This window comes from Lethenteron reissneri, chromosome 10 (assembly GCF_015708825.2).
Source record: "Lethenteron reissneri isolate LAM-NWPU_2019-01 chromosome 10, ASM1570882v1, whole genome shotgun sequence".
Lineage (NCBI taxonomy): Eukaryota > Metazoa > Chordata > Hyperoartia > Petromyzontiformes > Petromyzontidae > Lethenteron > Lethenteron reissneri.
The window spans coordinates 14,909,788-14,926,078 of record NC_083788.1 but is presented as its reverse complement, the minus strand read 5'-3'; the positions used below and the strand labels follow the sequence as shown (position 1 = coordinate 14,926,078).

The 16,291-nt window shown below is 54.3% G+C and overlaps 1 protein-coding gene across 2 annotated transcripts; it reads right to left on the bottom strand.

Annotated features, from left to right (window-relative positions):
* Window positions 1–315: 315 nt before the first annotated feature.
* Window positions 316–15,881, bottom strand: LOC133341011 (uncharacterized). 2 transcript variants are annotated; one of them, XM_061549593.1, is made up of 6 exons: window positions 15,409–15,881; window positions 8,397–8,544; window positions 7,064–7,238; window positions 6,082–6,205; window positions 5,347–5,568; window positions 316–4,951 (listed from the first exon to the last, which is right to left on the bottom strand). In XM_061549593.1, the coding sequence occupies exons 1-6, from the start codon at window positions 15,462–15,464 to the stop codon at window positions 4,504–4,506; spliced, it is 1,173 nt and encodes a 390-aa protein (XP_061405577.1). In that variant the 5' UTR covers window positions 15,465–15,881; the 3' UTR covers window positions 316–4,503. The 2 variants fall into 2 exon arrangements, with proteins under 2 accessions (XP_061405577.1, XP_061405578.1); XM_061549594.1 differs by lacking the exon at window positions 15,409–15,881 and having other exon boundaries at window positions 7,064–7,297; window positions 8,397–8,418.
* Between the last annotated feature and the right edge of the window lie 410 nt (window positions 15,882–16,291).

Here is a 16,291-nt window from a genome sequence, read left to right as displayed (position 1 = left end):
CCCACGTGCTCCGTGCGGCCGGGATGGGCAAACTGAGCCACGCTGCAAAGGGGTCCCAGGCCGTGTAGGGAAGATGGGTGGAGGTGGTTTACGATTTGCTACGTGCGAAGCCTGGGAGTTAGAAGCCAATGTCGTCAAAATAATAATACCGGTGAGCATTACAACAACAACATGATCGGCTCGTTTGATACCGTGGAGGGAATATTTTGCGGTCCGCTTAGTCTGAATGTGAATGTCTCCGTTGTCAGCCATTGGAAAATCAAGATGTAAGTTAGAGTTGTGCAGAGTGATGTAAGAAACAAAACAGAAAAACCACGCTTTGAACTCATTCATATAATTGCCTTATTTTATTTGTACTACTTGGGCGGCATCGGTGAAGATTGGGTGGCGAAATTAACCGAGGGGGGGGGGGCGAAGACCTCGGCGTGCGGCACGCAGACGCGGGGCAGGACCCTCACCACAGCACCGCCTCGCATCTCGTCGACGGGCGCACCTTTCTTGAACCCAGTTTATTCCACGGCACTGTGGCCTCTCCAGCTCATTCGCTCACCTTTAACCACGTCCCAAAAGACGCCCGCAAAGTTTGGTCTCCTTTACTCGGCCAAAGCCGGAGACTCCTCTCACGTTCTCTGGCGCGTGATGTCCTTGACCCGCCTCCAATGGGCCACCCCCCTTGCAAAGCAAATTCTAGTCAAAATAAATGTATAAATTGTAGTACTTCAAAATATCGCCATTTCGTATTTTCTAAAGTATGATTTCTCAGAGCAGCAAAGCACCGTGTGCTGTAATTGAATAGCTAAGTGGCAATTACGCTCAGTTTATCATTTGAAGTCGTTCTTGCGAACTTTGAAACAAGCAATCATCCCCGCAGGGAGGCGATAGTTTAAACGTAATCTGTGTGCCCTGCTCCATTTGCTATTTACCGCGTTAATCTCACAACTCGCATTGATAAACGCGTTCAGAAAGAAAATAAGAAAAAACTGTCAATTTTTAGAAATTTTTTTAAAAGAAAGCCCAGTTACAATTATAGAACAAACACTTTGTTAGAGATTTTTTTGGCTCAGATCACCACGTGAGAAAAAAATGTACAACGTGTATCATGCACCCCCTCCACCCTGCCCAGCCAAGCAAGTAGAATAAATGCGGTAAAACATTGTGTTTTGTTTACAGCATATAACTCAACAGTGGCAAACTTGCGTCTCCATTGTTGTCCTTATCCCGCAGCTCCGGTTAACACGATTGGCTACGTACGGTGCGAAAGAAGTTCAACATTCATACATACATACTGCCCATAGACTAACACTGCCCATAGCCTCAACACTGCCCATAGACTAACACTGCCCATAGACTAACACTGCCCATAGCCTCAACACTGCCCATAGACTCAACACTACTCATAGACTCAACACTACTCATAGACTCAACACTGCCCATAGACTCAATACTACCCATAGACTCAACACTGCCCATAGACTCAACACTACTCATAGACTCAACACTGCCCATAGACTCAACACTACCCATAGACTCAACACTGCCCATAGACTCAACACTACTCATAGACTCAACACTGCCCATAGACTCAACACTGCCCATAGACTCAACACTACCCATAGACTCAACACTGCCCATAGACTCAACACTACCCATAGACTCAACACTGCCCATAGACTCAACACTGCACCTCCGATTAGCACAGTTGGCTACGTACGGTGCGAAAGAGATTCAACAAACATTTGCCGCCGACACGCGCATCTCAAGTGTCCTTGTGCCTCGTTCCGCTTCGAGGTCCTTGCACACAAGCCCCGTGTTGCTCACGCGGTCGCTTCATCGCCACTTTTGCCCGCCGCTGATGTTACGATGCACAACTTTGATTTCCCACCCAATTAGCTCGATTTTGAGATTCCTGCGACGATTATTCTCGGCTGAGCGTGCCCATCAGAGCGTTCGCTCCGTGTTTTTTTAAACTGCACGGTTCAACGTAGCCGCCGTCTAATTCGCCGCACGTTTTTATTTCGCGACCCTGCCTCGTCTCGATGCTCGTCGACAACCACAGCCGCCTCGATGAACCCAAATGTTTTCAGTTTCCAACAAAAAAAATAATAATGATGAAAGTGAATCCGTGACGGTCCTCGTCTATGAGAATAAATCTCGTCCTGAAAATGGCGCCTAAACTCCCAGTCACGCCATCTGCTGCTGCTGCTGATGCTGCAACCAGCCACCCCATAACAGCACCTCCACTAAGCAGGCTGCCCTCATTTGACCCGTCACGCGTCGGCCCGTTACAAAGCCTCGATCATTTTTGTTCATTCTCAAAATACAGATCCATATATATATGAAGTATACGCAACCCGTTACTTTCACACCGTCGACAATGGCTGAACTCCACTGCCAAAGACATTACGGGACGTACGATCCGGGAGTCGTGTTCCTTGTACCAACGGTGCTCGCCGCCGTGACCGCTTTAGACTGCCGATGGATTCTCTTCTAAACGTTCGCGTCGTTCGAGTCGCACGCACATGGCTGCTCTGGGTTTCGTCGGGGGGGGGGGGCTGCTCCTCACGCCGACATGCCAACCGAGCACCGCCGTGGTGCATTGTAGTTGCATTGCATGCGCCGCCAGCATCAGAGGTGCAATGCACTTGCAGTGCAGTACGGAGGCGTTCACAGAGTTGGTGGCTCACAGAGACGGCGCCCAGCTCGTAAGGCGCCGCTCAACGATCGGCGTTCTTCGTCTGACCGCCCTCGTGGTTCACCCTCCTCGTAGCGCACCGCGCAGAAGGCACCTGGGGATGCAGCGTCGACAAAGAGACGACTCCCGCGTCGCGTCACATCAACCGCTAGCATCGGTCGAAAGTGTTTTTGTTGCTGTTGAGAATTCTTCTTTCGTATGGCTCTGTAAAATTTGCGACATTCTATATACGTGCGTGCGTGCGCGTGTGTTGAGGTTACTAAGTCGTCCGATAGCCTTTGCGGAGGCTTGGTGGGAGCAAGATGGCAACGTTCATGCGGGGCTCCTGCAAAATGTCTCTCTCGCTCTGAGCAACGCAGAGTGCGACAACACGAGCGTTGGTCGTCATCTGGCTACGGAACGTCGACCCAACGTCGTGCGTTCAGTAAGAATAACAACGCTGCAGGCTCTATAACGGAGACGAGCGGACGTAGGGATATGTCCGAACAGTGGTCTGTCCCGTACAGATGAAGAAAAAACCGATCTATCCCCTAACTGAGAGTTATACTGCTCTAATGAAGTTGTATTTGCAGGGACACGTGGGTCCACGCCTCGTGCACAGGAGTTGCAAGATTCACCATCGGTTGATGTGCACGGGTAAACTTGACGATACGCGTGCATGCCATCGTGCGGGAATGTTTTTCGATTTGTATTTGTGGTATCGGTTTGTGTGACCTTTAGTGGCCACTGCAGGCTGCTACAAATGACAGTTACTAAGATAAGGCAATGAATCCTCGAATTGAACCGTGATAATGGAATCGTAAGGAGTGTAATCATCACACTCCTGATCATAAACGAATAATATGCACATCGCAGTATGTACGCTCACGCTGCTTGCAATGTAATTTAGTTTTCATCGTCGCACGTACAATGATAAAGATGCACAACTACACACTTCAAGTTGTCTGTGCGAGTGGAATTCAAATAAAGTCACGTTTTAAAACGTTACTGGGTTGTGTGACATTTTTGAATGCCTGTAAAAAACAAATCATCAACATCTATTGCTGCGCTCTGAGTGAGCCCTGGGAGGTTTCACGAGGTACAGTGCAACGAGGGGACCAGGCCACGACATTCCTGAGACTTTTTTGTAAATTCCATTCTCAAGAATTAGAATGACCCTGAGCGGAACATTTGCTCCTAAAGGTGGAACCAGGACACAGCCTTGCGGGATTAAGTGGGGCGGTGGCACGGCCCGGCCCGGCGTTCGCCGCTCGTCATGAGGACATTCACGATTGGCAACCGGCGGGCTGCCCCGATTAATACTGCGAGTGTAGTGATAACACAGCACCACGCGCCGCCTGCTTCGCAGTGGCCTGACGCCACTCGCAAGAGGAGGCCATTGTGTGCCGGGGTCATGGTCCAAATGTAAAAGTCACCCATTAGGTTCGTACGTAGGAATCGTCGCCTCCCAAATATCAGATTAATGCCCCCAAAGTCACTCTTGCAAATGAAACTATCCCGGTCTGTCGAGTTCTCACTTGGTTAAACGAAATAAACTTGAAAATGATCTTCCCACGTACGTTGAACTTCTTTTGCGCCGTACGCGGCTATCCGTGCTAATCGGACGTGCGGGGTAAAGACAACAAACCAACGCACAAACAATGAAATGTGGCAGTATAAAGTGTCGATGAAGACCACATCTCAAGACGCTCTACCACAGAGGGGCGGGGGGTGGTGGGGGGAAACTGCGGGGCAGGAGGCCGCAGGGCAGAGAGGATACAAAAAAACGACCGCCGGAGCGGCGAGAGCCACGCCACGTCGCGGGGATCCGCTCACCCCACGCTCGGGCCGGACCGCGAGCCCTTACCCGTGAAGTAATAATCACAGTTGAGCAGGGGGCACTTGTGGCTTTGGAGGGCGTAATCGTAGCAGAGCCGCACGCTCTTCGGTCGGTTCAAAGAGCCGGACCCGACACCCAATTCCCGCAGGGTGAGGCCCGGAGAATCCTCTAGCGGCACGAGCGCGAGCTCGTTGCCGCAAAGAGCCTCCGTGGCGGCGATGGCGCCCTGCGGCTCGCGGGCCGAGGGCCGGGCGCTGTCCGCGTGGGGCCGGCGGTCGAGGCGGTAGAGGCGCACGGCGGTGCTGGGGGTGTGGGCGAGGGCACGCAGCGAACACGCCAGCCCGTGCAGCGTTGTGCCGGCGCCCGCCAGCACCTTCACGTGGCCCGGGTGGGACGCGGCGCCATCGAACGGCACCAGCCGCACCTCCAGCTCCACGAACCTTCGGGCACACGGAGAGGCGCGGTCAGGAGCGCCGCTTTCGTCATACGCGGCAAAGGTGCAGCCCTGAATTTCCCTTGCTACAGCCACTGCTGCCAGGAGGGCCTCCACGAGAGACCATCCCAATATTGTACTTGTGGTATCTTCATCTCGTATGTACATGTGTCTACATGTCGTATCTCGCCATCTGTTGTCCTTCCCCCGCACCTCCGATTAGCACGGTAGGCTACGTACGATGCGAAAGAAGTTCCACATACACACACACAAATACACACTCACATGCACACATACACACACACATACACACACACACATACACTCACATGCACACATACACACACATACACACACACATACACTCACATGCACACGACGGTGTCTCGCTGCCATATTTACCTGTCGTCCTCCACCTGACGAGGCTTCCAAACCCCCATTTTGCAATGTGGACACCGCTCCAACGTTTCCTTGGTGACCGTCAGCCGGTGGCCGTCCGTTTGTCCCTCCTTGTCAGTCTCATCATCATCATCATCCTCCTCCTCATCATCATCCTCCTCCGCTCGCTCGCTCTCTGCCCGCTCCGTCCAGCCGTGCTTCTCGCCGTCACGCGGTTCTGGAACCCTGGCCGCAAGTCAAGGGGACCGTCACATGAAGCTCGCCAACGAGAAAGCCGACACGGGACGTGTGCGTACACGGGACGTGTGCGTACACGGGACGTGTGCGTAAACGCCGCTCATTACCGTGTGTACGCACGTTGAACTACTTTAGCACGATGCGTAGCCGACCATGCTAACTGGAGGTGCTTTCAGATGCACTTCGGCGGCCGTCTGGAACGCTCTTCCTTCCGATATTAGAAAGCCACCGGACCTATACACTTTTAAATTATCTAGCTTAAAAACTAATTTTAAAAAAAATGCGTTTTGTGTTTAGTTCGTTGTCCTACGCATAGTGCGAAAGAAGTTCAACATACATCAAGTTGATGCATTCCCTTATTGGTTGAAGACGACAATGAACCTGGACAAATGGCAAATGAACACACACACGCACAGGATGTCAACCGGCATGCAGTGCGCAGGGGGGGGGGCGCGAGGGGGGGGGAAGCGGTGGGGGGGGACGCAGGGGGGGGGTCGTTACCCGGGGACGTGGAGCCCCGCGCCCAGCGAGCGGTAGTCCACGGAGCCCGTCGAGTGCGGGTCCAGCAGCTTGGTGAGGACGTGGAGCCGGACCGCGTCGCACGGAGCGCCAAAGTTACGCAGCGCTGCTCCAGCCACCGCCGCCCAAAATACAAACAAACAAACGGACAGTTGGTCATGGAGGCCTCGTTGCAGTGCTTGGCTAATGGCAATTTGTATTTCTGTATCTATTGCAACGGTGTGAACAGCCGGAGCTGGATCGCCGCAATGAACCCGAGGCTTTCAGTAAATGTCAACGTGGCACCGAAAGTGTCTGGCCCAGGCGCCCGCGTAGGCGGGTGGTGACCAGAGACCTCTACGAGGAGGGGATCTTCTATCTGAAGACCTTCGAGTCAAGGTCACGGAGTTCAATGTCACAGTCTTCGAGCAAACCACCCGGAATGCCCCAGATCCTGACAGCAAAGCTGGGAAGCTAAGCCGGATCGAGCCTGGACAGCGCGTGTGTGAGCGGCCGCCGCCGTGCGCGCAGCAGAGCGGTGCAGTCGGCGTTGTGGGCAGCAGAGGTTAGCGCAGCTAACCTCTGCTGCCCACAACGCCCTATCCAAGTATGGCCAAATCCGCCCTCTCGGCGAGGGGAGGCCTTCGTCCGGCTCTGTGTACAGCGTCGCTGTCCGTGCATCTGGGACGAGGGCCACGCGTGGTGAAGCAGCCCCGACCCCCACGAGTCTGGGGGACGAGGGCCCAGCGGGGCAGTCGTGCGGGGGCCACCACAGCACGGATTCACGCCGCTATGGAGGAGAGTGAGCTCGGGGAACGGGAGCGGGGGGCAAAGGAGCGTGCGGTCGTGCGGGGGCCCGCTCCAGAACGCCCCTCCCGTCAGCGCCGGGCCGGACGTCGTCGCCGGCGGCACGGAGAGCCCCGGCCGCGGGCGTCGACTCACTAACGGGAGAGGGGCGAAGTCGCGCGGCGGACAAACCCCTCACCGAGTTTGAGGTCGGCGTGCGACACGGCGCCACCCTCCGCTCCGTCGTCTATCTTGCGCAAAGCGCGTGCGACGAAGGGCCCGTTCCTCCGCAGCCAGCGGTCGGCGGAGACGAGGAACTCGCGGTAGCTGTCCGGTTGCTGCTCAAACGCCGCGCAGGATTTCTCCAGCCTGGCCTGCCACGGCAACATCGGGAGCGGCACGATGCGATCCCACGATCGGGCAACGCGGCCGCCTGGTAGACGCGTCAACGTTGCCCCCCCCCCCCCCCCCCCCCACGACGTTGGCCCAACGTCGCGTGTTTACTGGGTGCGCGGATTGGTGCTGAAGGACATCACACTCGGCCTGCCCGAGACTGCATCCAAATGCGACCACCAAACCCCAAGGCCAGCAATTGCTATTTAAGACACCGTACATGACCGCAGTGTTTCCGTCATTGCAAACAATGTCAGAGTATTAGATGCCCCTGTGAAAGAATGCTACTCGTCGTAAATATAAAATAGTACATCCCATGGCATTCATTTACAGATATAATCTACCATGTGCCAAACTTACCACGAGTGATAAATACGATCACAGTAAAAACCTTTCGAAGCCAGACTAAGTGGGCAGGATGTAAGCCTCTCCAGAGATGGGGGCTGTCTAGCTTACTGCACATTCGTAAAATTGTTGCTCAATAAGTAGATTTGCATTTACCCAAGTTTCTAAGATTTTCAGCAGGACAGCAGATTCTAAGTGGGTGGCTGTTGGTTTATTAGTAAGTTGTGCCCTGGAATGGTTGACACTGCAATATAAGTTTCCCACTCGATGTTAGAACCCCCCTCCCCGACTTCCGGCAGTGGTGCCTGTGCACGGCTGTAATCCTACTTAGTAGAGGGACCGAGGGCTGATGGATCACACAAATGTAGGTGGAGCTGGCGTCGAGGAGGTTGCCGTGCCCAGGCTCGCCAGCGGCAGGCGGTACGGCAAGTGGACTCGTGCCACGTGTCCCTTCTCTGTGGGATAGAGTGTTGCCCCCTCGCACGTGTGGGATCTCTCCGGGCACTCCGGTTTCCTTCCACGCGTCTAAACACCCATTAGTCGGATGAAAATATCTGTGTAGAGGAGGTCGGCAGAGCTTGGGTAATCATCGCTAGTGGCGGCAGACAGCGGGGCAGCTGCCTTCCACCTCGTGTGCGGTGTCATCCACCGCCCTCCGAGTCGTCCTTTCTCTCTCTCTGAGAGTGAATGAGCACTGCGCAAGTCTAAATTATTCTACACACTGTTGTTGTTATTATTGTTGTTGTTTTTATTATTATTGTTGTTGTTGTTTAAACGACCTCGTTCACTCTTACCAGAGCTCTCTCCGACTTGGTAAGCTTCACTTTGCCTTTCCTCGACCTCTTCTTGCCCTTACCGGAGCCCGCGGGCCGCCGGGCATCCTCAGGGGCGGGCTCCGGGCGCTCGGACGCCACCTCGCCGTCCGGAGCTCCCGTCGGCGAGCTGGACGCGACAGGGGGGGGCGGGGGGCGGGGTGGCGACGTTCGTTCATCGAGCACTCAGCCACGGCAAAGCAGCCGCCCTTTTCAGGTGTGCGGGGCGTGCAACGCGGCACGTGTGGCACTCGCAGAGGCGTTGCGTGTGCTGTTGCGCACGGTGGCAATAGGTGGCCATGGCGCTGAATGCCATTGTGGAGGTCTCCTGCTGCTGCTGGCCACGGCGAGAGAGGGCTTCAGCAGAGAGGGGGAGGGAGGGCGCCTGGTGTCTCGTCGCCGTGCCTCCTCCTCCTGCTGCTGCTGCCCCGTTGAAGGGTCGCAGGCGACCTCACTAGGGGTTGACTCGGCGGCCCCACGGGGTGTTTGGGGGGTTGCGTGGTCACAGTCGCGCCGCTCTGTGTCGTTGTGTCTTTAACCTTCAGTCGAGAAGGGCGCGTTCTCAAGCAGGGGACCACGTGGTTGTGTGACGCTGCGCTGGCTGCATTGTGCCGCATGCCCACAGGACCGCAGTCTTCACACACAGTGCGCTGTGACCAGCAACGTTTTGTTATTGTCCTCTGAATTTAAATTTAGTTTATTCTGTCGTAACGATTTTTTTTATTCTTGAAGGCGTTATCTGTTTCTCGGTATTTACAATGACTGTGAGTATTTATATACCGGCCAATAAAAAAAATTTACATTTACAAACGCTATGGAGAAGGACCAGTACCAGAAACGTCACCGATTGTCTATGTTGTGCTTTTGAGGCCACGGCCTTGTTGCTCAGGACGACCGTGTGGAGTTGTCGCTGATTGTGCCCGGAGCCACAACAACTGCGAACGTCACAGCGGCAACATTCGTTTAAACATCTCCGTGCCGATGGAAAATCCATTTGGGAAGGTGCATCTCACTTCGGTGCGAGACGTGTGAGCTCCATTGACAATGCGAGTTAACGAAGCGCTCGTTTCACGCAACAGCAAGAAAGACACGTTCGGAAAAGTTCTGTGTGGGGAGCGGTGGCGCAGTGGTTAGCGCAACTTCGCTACGAATCAGGAGACCCGAATTCGATTCTCGCTAAACGGCCACCACCGGTGACGATAATTATCTGAACCGGTCCTGGGCCTCCCCCTCGGTCGACTCAACCCTCAAATGAGTACCTGGTGCGACGCGTAAACTTCGCCACGAGAGAGACAAAGACGGCCGGACGTGGTGCTGGCCACCCACTCCCTCGTATGCTGATCGAGGGCTTTCCCTAGGCCGCCTCAGCCTTAAATAAGTACCCGTTTCAGTGTTGTAATAAAATCAGCAATTGGGGAGACAAAGGCGGCCGAGCGTGGATCTGCCCACACCACCCCTCGCTGACGCCACTTTACCCGACAGCCTGTGTAGGCTACACGGGGGACCTTTGTCTCTGCGTGTCTCTTTATCGGTGTCGGTGTGCGTGTATTCGTGGACAAGGAGTGAGGATGGTAGGTGGCTGTGTGGACACTATTTTTAGTGCTTGGGGAGGGGGGGGCCTTGCAACTTCAGTGGGGGGCAGAGTGAATCGATGGGAGGGGGGCTTTGTAACTTCAGGGGGGGGGGCAGAGTCATCTATGGGAGGAAGGGCTTTGTAACTTCAGTGGGGGGGCAGAGTGACTCGATGGGAGGGGGGCTTTGTAACTTCAGGGGGGGGGCAGAGGGAATCGAGGGAGGGGGGGCGGGTTGAGGCGAGGGCAGTGAAGGAGCGTTTGCAGAGAATGGCAACAACGACACTTCACGGGCGGCGAGTCCTCAAGTGATGGACTAAAATAAACTACACCACCACCAGCACCACCACCAGCACCACCACCACCAGCACCACCACCACCACCAGCACCACCACCCACCAGCACCACCACCAGCACCACCACCAGCACCACCACCACCAGCACCACCAGCACCACCACCAGCACCACCAGCACCACCACCACCAGCACCACCACCAGCACCACCACCAGCACCACCACCAGCACCACCACACAGCACCACCACCAGCACCACCACCAGCACCACCACCAGCACCACCACCAGCACCACCAGCACCACCACAGCACCACCAGCACCACCACCAGCACGACCACCACCAGCACCACCACCAGCACCACCACCACCAGCACCACCACCACCACCAGCACCACCACCACCAGCACCACCACCACCAGCACCACCCCCAGCACCACCACCACCACCAGCACCACCACCACCAGCACCACCACCAGCACCACCACCACCACCAGCACCACCACCACCAGCACCACCACCAGCACCACCACCACCACCAGCACCACCACCAGCACCACCATCAGCACCACCACCAGCACCACCACCAGCACCACCACCAGCACCACCATCAGCACCACCACCAGCACCACCATCACCAGCACCACCATCAGCACCACCATCAGCACCACCACCACCACCAGCACCACCACCACCACCAGCACCACCAGCACCACCACCAGCACCACCAACACCACCACCAGCACTACCACCACCACCAGCACCACCACCACCACCAGCACCACCACCACACCACCAGCACCACCACCCCACCAGCACCACCATCAGCACCACCACCACCACCAGCACTACCACCACCACCAGCACCACCAGCACCACCATCCAGCACCACCACCAGCACCACCACCACCAGCACCACCATCAGCACCACCATCAGCACCACCACCAGCACCACCACCACCACCAGCACCACCACCAGCACCCACCAGCACCCACCAGCACCACCACCAGCACTACCACCACCACCAGCACCACCAGCACCACCATCAGCACCACCACCACCAGCACCACCACCAGCACCACCACCAGCACCACCAGCACCACCACCAGCACTACCACCACCACCAGCACCACCACCACCACCAGCACCACCACCAGCACCACCACCGCAGCAGCACCACCAGCACCACCACCAGCACCACCACCAGCACCACCACCAGCACCACCACCCAGCACCCCACCACCCCAGCACACCACCAGCACCACAACACCACCAGCACTACCCATCAGCACCACCACCACCACCAGCACCACCACCAGCACCACCAGCACCACCACCAGCACTACCACCACCACCAGCACCACCACCACCACCAGCACCACCACCAGCACCACCACAGCAGCACCAGCACCACCAGCACCACCAGCACCACCACCACCAGCAGCACCAGCACCACCACCAGCACACCACCAGCACCACCATCAGCACCACCACCACCACCAGCACCACCACCAGCACCACCAGCACCACCACCAGCACTACCATCAGCACCACCACCACCACCAGCACCCACACCACCACCACAGCACTACCATCAGCACCACCACCACCACCACCAGCAGCACCACCAGCACCACCACCAACCAGCACCACCATCAGCACCACCACCACCACCACCAGCACCACCACCAGCACCACCAGCACCACCAGCACCACCACCAGCACTACCACCACCACCAGCACCACCACCACCACCAGCACCACCACCAGCACCACCACCAGCAGCACCAGCACCACCAGCACCAGCACCACCAGCAGCACCAGCACCACCACCAGCACCACCACCACCACCAGCACCACCACCACCAGCACCAGCATCGCCTCTCACCCAGGGAGCGATTCGAGCCGCCGCTGCTGCCGCTGCTGTAGTGGTAGCCGAGTCCTAGGACGTGAACAGGTTGATCCCCGCTTTTAATTACGTTCGGGTAATTGGCTCAAACAAACCCAGGTCATTAACGCCCCCCCCTCCCAACGCGAATGGCTCCCAGGGTTCACATCGGGCGTCTGTTTTGTTTCAGCATCTCCAGCCAGGGAAAGGGGGTTCTCCTGGTTCAAGTAAGAGACATTCATTGTAACGCGGTGGTTTGTAGTGAACTCCGAGGCTACGAATATATTCGCAGTATACATCAATGACACAATAGGGCGGCAAGGGATATACACATCGTCCACGATTATGCAGGAATTCTTCCATCAAGAGCTGTGTGGTCCAGGGTTAGGGTTACTACTGCCGTACAAACTCGAGACGTACGGATGAATTGTCAGGATTGGTTAACAGCGTAGACAAGCAAACAATGCGTTTCCCTCCATCGCTGTGCCCGTCTCTCCACACAAACAAATGTAGAGTACTGTTTTGTTTTTACACAAGCTATGGGAGGACATTCCAGCAGCGTTCACGATCGCTCCGCTGAACAAAAATAGATCCGCGGTTCCGTTTTCAGGTACGAGTTCGCGTTTTAAGTCGATGTCAGAAAATAAATAAATATTTCCTGGCAGCTGGTTCGCATAGCTGTGAACCCGTACGGTTTACCCCGTATTCTTGTGCAGGGAAATTGAGTTTTCAGGCGTACAACCGTTTCAATAGGGGCTAACAACAAAACATTTGTCTGTGTTTACTCCCTTGAGATGGGACTGTGTAGGATGAACGTTGAGATGTATAAGGGGCACGGGGTGACCAATAATGTCTGATTGGTCTGTAACGAGGTAGGGCACTGATAGGGGTTGACAGGAAGGGGTCGTGTGGGTGTTTGTAAGTCGATGTCTGCACACGCAAACGCACGGTGACTCCTCAGAATCAATTGCTGCCAGATGTCACCAGCATGATTTGATTACAAAATATATAACTATAAACTCTTTTGTCTTGTACTGACTCGTTTTTTAAATAGTCTGATTTGTCCGAAGTGGTCACGACTGTACGGTCCGTTCTCTTTAAGATGTTTTTGTTCATGTTTTAGTAGTTTTTTGTTTGTTGCGGTTGCACCCGATTCAAGAGCCGAATGGCTCACAGGGCTCTACCTAATAAATGAACTTGAACTTGAACTCTACGGTTTCGCATCATTCTACTGGCTGGTGAGTCGAGTTTTGTCTGTACCCTGCAGATTGTATTGTTTGACTCGTCCGAGAAAGAAATAAAAAGAACAGGCTGCTCCTACACACGTGTACGAGCGTGGTAAGAACCAACGTGAATCGATCAATAATTAACGTGAGGAGCCCGTTACTTCTACAGAACTATACTAATAATCTAATAATGTCAATCTTTAAAGTTGTACAAATGCAGAGCACGCGGCGGCCAGCGGGTGGCGTGCGACACACTCCACGTGGCGACGGGAGGGAAGTGAATTTTAATATTCACGCGCGTGACAAAGACTACGATACTAATAGGGGTTTCCCCCTTTATTCTGGCAACAAAACTGACACCTTTTGCAAGGAATCACGTTTACATTAACCACAATACTTGCAGTCAAATGCAAACAAAAAACAATACTCTGATAATTTATGCATTGTCCTTGAAACTGATTGGTCCACACCAGAGACAGCTTTCTTTAGAGCCTAGTCTCATAAGGCGCACGCCTTTTGGCGTCATCTGGTCGAACACCATATGAGACTAGGCTCTAAAGAAAGCCATCTCTGGTGTGGACCAATCAGTTTGAAGGACAATGCATAAATGATCAGAGTATTGTTTTTTGTTTGCATTTGACTGCAAGTATTGTGGTTAATGTAAACATGATTCCATGCAAAAGGTGTTAGTTTTGTTGCCAGAAAAAAGGGGAAACCCCTATTAGTATATTTTTGGTACTGGCAAAAGACAAAGATGCCCCGTGTAGTCCGAACAGACTTTTTGGAGCAAGTGCTGCTGTTAGAGAGTAACCCCTCTGAAGGTCGTCACGTGACACAAGAGGGTTGGTGGGTGGCCAGCACCACGCCAGTTGCGATGTTACTAAGTTGAGGCTGAGTAGACCTAGGAGAGGCCCAGTCAGGACCGGTTCAGATAATCGTCACTGGTGTTGGTGGCCGTGAGCGGGAATCGAACTGGGGTTCGCCTGGTTCGTAGCGCAGCACGCTAACCGCTGCGCCACCGCTCCCCCTCCCCCATGTTCACGCGCGCGAGAAGCGAGTGTCACGCGCAGGGCGTGCTGGGAGGGCCTCGCGTCGCGGTTTGAGTGACAGCAACAACAACAACACAACAGCAACACAACAATAACAAAACAACAACACAACAACACAATAGCAAAAAAACACAACAGCAACACAACAATAACATAACAACAACACAACAGCAACACAACAGCAACGCGACAGCAACACAACAACACAACAGCAACACAACAACACAACAGCAACACAACAACATAACAGCAACATAACAACAACAGCAACATAACAGTGGCGCAACATGGATGTGGCTGAATATGCACGTAGCGTTCCGACCCCGTGTCCCGACTGGACACCGGTGAAGAAGAATAAGAAGAATAGCTTTGTGGCTCATCGGATTCCTCCTGCAGTCGAGATGAATGTTCTGATTCTGCATAGTAGGCACGTGGAAGATGACCGGTGTGCTCTGAAGAAGGGTCATTGCTCGAATCGTCGCCTATTTTTTTTATCCCTTTCATTGGTCACGGAGTCATCGACGCATCGTTCAGAGATTCTGCTCATCACCGCGCCACTGCCACAACAGCAACACAACAATAACAAAACAACAACACAACAGCTATAAAAACGAGTTCACATTTGGAGGTTGCCACCGGCACGCCATGGTCCCTACTCTCGTCTTTAACGTCTCCACTGCGAGTGAGGTGGGCTGCCCGTGGCACGGTTCGTATTATCAAGGATCTTATTACACCCGCACGGATAGCCGAGGGCTACCGTACACGTTTGCGACAGGCGGCGAACCCAAATTGATAAGCAGAATATTTCGTTGTACTGGAGGAATCCGATGAGCTATGAAGCTCTTTTGCACAGATGTCCTGTAAATGTAAACACCACGCGTGCCCACGTGACCGTGCGTGCGTGGCCCGGCTAAACACAACAACATCATCGCGAAGTGCAACGAGGTGCATGCAGTCAAACACTCGCCGTTTCTTCTTGGTCGCCTTCTTGTGCCCGCTCTTCTTCAACGTCCTGGGAGCCATGCCGCAGCCTCCTGCTCGCAGTCTCCACGGCGACTGGCCACTCTGCTGCTTGAACGACTACACGATTCTATAGAGGGCGTCCGCTGTTGTTCTAAAGCCGTGGTTATTAGCCTCTACTGTAGCCTTTGGGTTCTCAATAGTAAAACAATATGTTCATAGCTACACAGGGGTTTGATGAAACAGAGTCAGTTGTACTTGCGTGCCCGTGCCGAATTTGTGTTTTCCGATTATTTAGCTTCTAAAAAAGAATCTGTCCATGTCTTAAAGTATGTCCCCGCATGTTACACAACGGACGACGTGAGTGTGTTACGCCGCTACTCTGGCGTGCGTGTATGGTGCACTATCGCTTCTCCAAACCCAGCACCGGAGCGGAGCCCACAAAGACGACAACCTCCACGGAGCCCCTCTTCATCTTCATCATCGCATCGCAGCGCTCCACGTGTTGTGTGCATTACGTCACCACTTAGCAACCGCGCACACACGCGCACACGCGCACACACAAACACGCGCTGAAAGGACGTCATTCAAGGGACTTGTTTGCTATGTTCAAGCTTCTAAAATCAACATTGGGCATCTTGGCGTGGCAGCAAAGGTGGCAATTGTTGGCCAAATACCCCAATGCGGGGATCTCCTAGAAAAAAAAAAAAAGCTGAGCAGAAACTCATCGCGAGTGAGACTTTACAGGGCTCAGGGCATTATTAATAGAGTTGTGTGCGCTAATACAGTGGGGATCAGGGCTTCATTTCAGATGGAGCAGGCCAGGGTTGAGCTCCAGAAAATACCCCCCCCCCCCTCGCTATCGGTGGGGGGGTTCAACAACTATCTCG